The sequence below is a fragment of the Pyrus communis genome, chromosome 11 (assembly GCF_041283825.1).
Source record: "Pyrus communis isolate YQ-2024b chromosome 11, ASM4128382v1, whole genome shotgun sequence".
Lineage (NCBI taxonomy): Eukaryota > Viridiplantae > Streptophyta > Magnoliopsida > Rosales > Rosaceae > Pyrus > Pyrus communis.
The window spans coordinates 26,002,973-26,009,459 of NC_142575.1; the positions used below are offsets into that span (position 1 = coordinate 26,002,973).

General features: G+C 38.4%; 1 protein-coding gene across 2 annotated transcripts; it reads left to right on the plus strand.

Moving 5' to 3' along the window:
• The first annotated feature begins 2,740 nt into the window (after nt 1-2,740).
• On the plus strand, nt 2,741-5,944 carry LOC137742151 (scarecrow-like protein 21). 2 transcript variants are annotated; one of them, XM_068481920.2, is made up of 3 exons: nt 2,741-2,893; nt 3,028-3,115; nt 3,783-5,944. In XM_068481920.2, exon 3 carries the CDS (start codon nt 3,921-3,923, stop codon nt 5,670-5,672), a length of 1,752 nt encoding a protein of 583 aa, XP_068338021.2. In that variant the 5' UTR covers nt 2,741-2,893; nt 3,028-3,115; nt 3,783-3,920; the 3' UTR covers nt 5,673-5,944. The 2 variants fall into 2 exon arrangements, with proteins under 2 accessions (XP_068338021.2, XP_068338019.2); XM_068481918.2 differs by lacking the exon at nt 3,028-3,115.
• Nucleotides 5,945-6,487: the final 543 nt, after the last annotated feature.

Genomic DNA, 6,487 nt, shown 5'->3' on the forward strand with positions numbered 1-6,487 from the left:
TTTTGGTTGAACAAGCAATTCAATGAGCCAGCAATGCACAAGGCCAAGAAACAAACAGAGGGGAGTCCAGCTCACCCAGAAACAGAAACTAAGATAACCAGGATACAAACAGACGCCGCCACAAAGGACTCCAGCGTCATCCCAATTGCCTCAGACAAAAAAACCCCATCTACGGAGGACAAGGAAGACCATCTTTGTTCAAAATATCGACAAGCGAAGATGGAGGTGTCACCACCTAGCCTAAGCCGCACATCTTGGGTGAAAAATTTCTTGCGACAAAATCCGCCGCCATATTTGGTGACCATGGAGATCACGACCAGGAGCAGGATTGAAAACTCCTCCCGATCTCCAACGCACGGGACAGGATTGGGAGCAATTCCCAATCACAACTCAGAGAAGGGGAATTTTGGAGTGCATAATTTGAACCATTTTTTTCAACAAACATTATCCCCATAAAAGATATAAGTAAATTTTTTTTCAATGATACGTAGCACTGAATGATACAAAAAATGTATGATATTGAAAATATAAAATTTAACAGTTGTGCAAATAAAATTTAATTGCTAAAATACTCATGACCCTAAGTGTTAGCATTGAAGTCACACCGAACGTTAAAATCTTTATTTTGACCTTAATTTTTTTGAATTAATTATGTTTAATTAATAAGGTTTTACTTTTTAAATTAGTTAAGAAAAGAAAAGTCTGCAAGTTTGACAAATTTTTCTCTAGTCAAACTATGTTTACTCGTTCAAGCTCAACAATCTTTGCTTTCAACCCACGGTTCTAGACGATTCAAGCTAGAAAAAACAATATTTTTATATTTGGTCATGTTTTATCACTATCCCAATTTGTTTTTTCAACACATCCATTCTCTCAAATTGACCTTGACACTACGGGATGTGAAACAACAACAAATCCAATTAAAAGAGTACAATAGTTTTTTATTTTATTTTATTTTTTAATTTCAAAAAGCTCACGAAAATTTTATCATGATATCTCCGTTGTAGTTTCTACGATTTATAGTAGAAGAGATGCCACTAATATTTTTATGTTTTGATAAAAAGTACAACATTTATTAATGAGTCGAGAAAAGAGTACAAGAGTATAAAAGATTTAAAGGTGTGATTTTTGAAAAAAAAAAAAACAGGCCCGAACTTTAAATGCGGAATCAAGAAAAAAAAAATCAAAGTAAATAAAAAACATTCAAATAGACTTGTCCTCAATCAAAGCATTTGCAACTATATCCGGTGGTTCCAATCCAGGCACGTGAAAAGTTTATGGGCCACCTGATTTGCATCTCGTCTAATGTGGCTGAATTCGGGAAAAGTATTGCAGAAAAACCACAAATATCATTTTACCAAAAAAAAAAAAAAAAAAAGGGCACAAATATCATTGATTATAGGCCCCATGGGAGAGGTGTCGTCCTCATGTTTATGCATGCCAGGCTTGGCAGCCATGGCCACGACGGATTAATTTTAAAAGCATTTTGTAAGAAGTAATAAATGTCAACTTCCTTATTTTGTTAATTTGAACACTGCTCAAGAAAGAAAAGATATTCATAATAATTCTCATAAAATAGTAAAATAAGGGGAGAAAATTTTTTTTTTTTCACAAGTAACCTTCAAATAAAATTAAAAAAAAAATTTCATCAATTTCTTCTATCAAGATGTTTTGAATATGTAATAGTCATATCCAAATAAATCATCTCTAACAACTGAGACCTTGATGTATGAGAAATTATCTCGCTCAAGATATAATATGCACTAAATAAATGAAAGATTTCAATATGCGGCCAGTGATTAATCCATAACATCTGCTAGCTGCAACATCAATTTGAATCAATGGTTTTTCAATAATGTTTCGAGGGTTTACAATAGAGCCATATTACCGTCAGATGTAAACATTTTACTTCAATCACAAGATCTAGTATTGCCTTTTAAAAACGACACTAAAATTTTTGGACTAGAATTCTCTTCCCAACTCTTTTCATCCCTTTTCATCTTCTTCTTTCACATTCTCTTATTTTATTTTTCTCTTACTATAAAAAATTAATATAAGATATTGACGTGATTTAACCGTGACTGTTCAAATAATTAAAAAAATAAAGAAAAGGAAAAAAAAAAGAAAAAAAAGGAAGATAATCCTAATCCAAAATTTTATATATACCGGTACATGCTAGGAAATTCCGAACTTTCAATCATATCATCATTTCCTTTTACCAACATGTCCAGAGCGTCCACTTGCTGGGAAGAAGCGCGTATTGACCACCCCATGACTTTTTCAACGAACCCAAAGCTAGGAATGTTCTGTTGTTCAAACACTGGAACGTGTGGTCGGCGCTAACGCCTCACCCCTTTCTCTCCGTTTACTATGACATCATCACTTATGTAATTTACTAGAGTATTTTTTCCAAATTCTCTCTACAAGGGTCATGGAGATGTTTAAATCGTGTTCGTTCATTGTATATCATACAGTCAGTTTTCGTCAAACACTATTTATATTTAATTTAAAATAATTTCTAATCAAACAATGTACGATGAACTAATATAATTTAAGAATATTCAGAATCTGTACAAAAAGAATTAAAAGATGATCGTCATTCAAGTAATTCAGTATTTTACACAGCACTGTTTACGTCACCGTTACTTCCGTACAAACTCGCCGTCAAAGAGTCAAACCCCCTCTCTTTCTCTCTCCTCGCTCTCTCTGCTATATATACCTTGGAAGCCTAGCATTTGCTACTTTAGAAAACTCAGCGAATTCAGAGCTCCCACAACTTGACCGAAACTGATTCATGTACCGAACCAGAGCTTACCCACTACCAAAACTTGCTGTCTAAGCTAAAGACCCAGACGACCCAGACGACCCAGAAGGCCCAGAAGAGAAAATACAGGTATTTGTTCGTACAAATTAGCTTGCTCGTAGATATGTATATGTTTGAATTGATTTGTTTAGGTATAATTTTTTGCTAAAAGGGAAAATCTGAGGTTGTAGCTCGTATTGGGCTTCTTTGATTGGAGCGTGTAGGTTGATTGGTGGCGCATAGAGCGAGGAAATCCTGGGATTTTCTAATTTTCTTCTGTTTTCTATCACTTTCTCGGGAAACAAACAGAGGGTGAGTGGGTTTGGAGCGTTTTGTGAATTGAAGTGTTGGGTTTTGTAAAATCGTTCAACTGTTTTTGATATTGGTTTTTTGGTCCCAAATGGAAAATTACTCCTAATTGATTCACATGGAAGTTAAATTTTATAAATTGTATACCTTAACATAGTTTGTCAATTGTATAATTTTATAAACTGTGTTCTCCTGGTGTCGGGTCAATTGATCTTCTGTTTTTCGATTGATGAGACCGATTAGTCTCGGCCAGTTTGAATCAATCTCCATTTGGTTATCTGTTCCTGACTAACCAATCGATAGAAGGACTAGTGATGCGTTAGGAAAATTAGAGGCCTTTGCCTTCTTTGGGATTCTTTTTGTCGAAGGGTAGGAAGACCTGGACTTCTTAGACGAGATATCACTTGCTGAAGTAATATTCCATTCTATCGATCGAAGCGGCCCATTTCGTTGCTTCCTATGCTTCCAAAGGGTAGCTCAAGTACTCTTTATTCTGATTTAAGTCCGTTTAAGATTTAAAACTTTTCTCGATGTTTATTGATTCGATAAAACATTTAGGCAAAGAAAGATTGTGGGTTGGTTATAATTTCTGCTTTTCAAGGTTCAGTTATCTGCAATTTTTCCCTCAGAATCTCTAGTTAGTGGGCCATTCTCTGTATCAATATTGCAGGTTTATTCTGTTATCTTGAAAGTTCACAAGGGTTGCCAAGAGTGTTTCTGGGGAAAGCACAAAGCTTGACCCTATTCTAGTTGATAAGCTGTGCGGTCGGATTTCTTCACATGGAATAGCTGATGCCAATCTCGTAGCATGGACCAGCATTTTGGATTTGGTGCGACTGGTGCAGGATTCTCATATACAGCTCCACTTCCCACTGTTCCATCCTTACGGAAAAGGTTACTTGGGTCATTGAAATTTGATACTAGCAACTCACCAAATTCACCCTTTTTGACTCACTTTGATTCCGACTCTCTTACGACACTGAGCGACAGTCAGGAGGAGCGCAGCTCCTCCAAGAATCTCTCAGGAGTCACCCCCTCCTGTACCTCTTCATTTGAAACAAACAGTTACGTCCATCAGTTAAGATTAAGCCCTTCGGTGGACCGTAGTCGAGACGGTCTGCAGGTCTATTCTGGTAGCACTTCTGCCTTAAGGGATGCAAATAGTAACCAGAATATAAAACAAACTTTGCAAGAATTGGAGAGTGCTTTAATGGGGCCTGATGACGAGGAAGAAGCAGTCAGCACACCAAACACTTATATTGGAGAAAGTAGCAGAAGGCAGATGCAGAGGTCCATGTCATGGATCCAGGAGCACCAGGTTTCACAACCAGTTCAACGCCAGACATCCTTTGTTTCTAGGCAAAGGCAGTTGGGTGAAGTTCAGATTGAGAAACGTCATAAAGTGATAGATGATGCATCTCTAAAGGGTTTGCCAGCAGGTAATCTGAAGCAATTGCTGATTGCATGTGCTGGAGCTCTCTCCAACAATGACATGGATGGTTTTGAAAAGTTGATTGAAAAGGCTAGAGGAGCTGTGTCTATCAGTGGAGAACCAATCCAGCGACTTGGAGCTTACTTGGTAGAAGGGCTGGTAGCAAGGAAGGAGATATCGGGTGCCAATATTTACCATGCCCTTAGGTGTAGAGAGCCTGAGAGCAACGAATTGCTGTCCTACATGCAGATTCTGTTTGAGATATGCCCATACTTAAAGTTTGGTTACATGGCAGCCAATGGGGCCATTGCTGAGGCATGCAGAAATGAGGACCGCATCCACATTATAGACTTCCAGATTGCCCAGGGAAGTCAGTGGGTCACTCTCCTTCAAGCACTTGCAGCAAGACCCGGTGGGGCTCCCCATGTACGAATTACAGGTATTGATGATCCTCGTTCTAAACATGCCCGTGGTGATGGGTTGGAGGCAGTAGGGAGACGGTTGAAAGCCATCTCTGACAAATTTAACATCCCAATTGAATTTCATGGAGTTCCAGCATTCTCACCCAATGTCACGCGGGACATGCTTGATGTCAGGCCCGGAGAGGCTCTTGCTGTGAACTTCCCTCTGCAGCTTCATCACACACCAGATGAGAGCGTTGATGAGAACAATCCAAGGGATGGGCTGCTGAGAACAGTGAGGTCTCTGAATCCAAAGGTAACCACTTTGGTGGAGCAAGAATCAAACACAAACACAACCCCTTTCTTCAATAGGTTTGTGGAAGCTCTTGAATACTACATGGCGATGTTCGAGTCTATTGACGTGGCCCTGCCAAGGAGCAGCAAGGAGAGAATCAATGTGGAGCAGCATTGCTTGGCGAGAGATATTGTGAATGTCATTGCTTGCGAGGGGAAGGAGAGGGTGGAACGCCACGAGCTCTTTGGCAAGTGGAAGTCCAGGTTGACAATGGCAGGGTTTCGGCAATACCCGTTGAGCTCATATGTAAACTCTGTCATTAGGAGTCTGCTGAGGTGTTACTCGGAGCATTATACACTGGTGGAGAGGGACGGCGCTATGCTCTTGGGATGGAAGGACAGGAACTTAGTATCGGCTTCTGCCTGGCACTGAGTATAGAAAATAAAGATACAGAGGTAGCAGTAGAATTTACCAGCTTGTATTTTTCTTTTAATAGATTCATGATGCATAGCACGCAGCCCTATAGTTTCATTCAATGGAACGCTTTTGATCACTGTTCTTAGGATGGCCGGCATTTGTATGCCGCTGCAGAATGTGTTTCCCTACCACCGAACGTGTTACCGCTATGTATACATGATTCTGTTCATCTATCCTTTGCTATCTCTGATAGAGTTGTATGTAATTATAATGTAGGGTTTCTTTTACTTGATCTTTTTGTCACTATATTTTTTGCTTTTACAAAGTATTTCTTTCACTTTGGGGTTTGCCATGAAGCAATGACGAAATACAAGAGTCTTTCGTCATTGCTTCATTTAACGATCAATATTCAATATCCAATACCAGAAGCAACATGCCTTCTGTCTCTAACTGGAAGATTATGTTAATGCAACAATGATGCTTATACTTTATACGTATACGTTATTGACTTGATTTAGTAACAAAAATTAATATATCTTTTGATATGCCGGGGAACTTCTTTTGTCTCGGCCGCCATGCAAACGTCTTTCTTCTCGGCTACCATGCAAAAGTCTTTCAGTTAATAATATTTTATTCAACACATGTATTAGAGAAAAAAAAAAAAAAAAAGAATGCGAACCCCCAGGGATAATTGGGGTGTAGAAATCATTTCTCGGAAATACAACGAAAGAGTGTTCATAATAATTTTTTTTATAGTACTTTTAACACAAACTTCAAATCCAATAACGTATGAAGGAGCTACATGTATAGAGGTAATTATCTTCATAATA

Bases quoted from the DNA above. Each gene is read 5' to 3' on its own strand.
- LOC137742151 (XM_068481920.2), top strand. From the start codon at position 3,921: ATGGACCAGCATTTTGGATTTGGTGCGACTGGTGCAGGATTCTCATAT.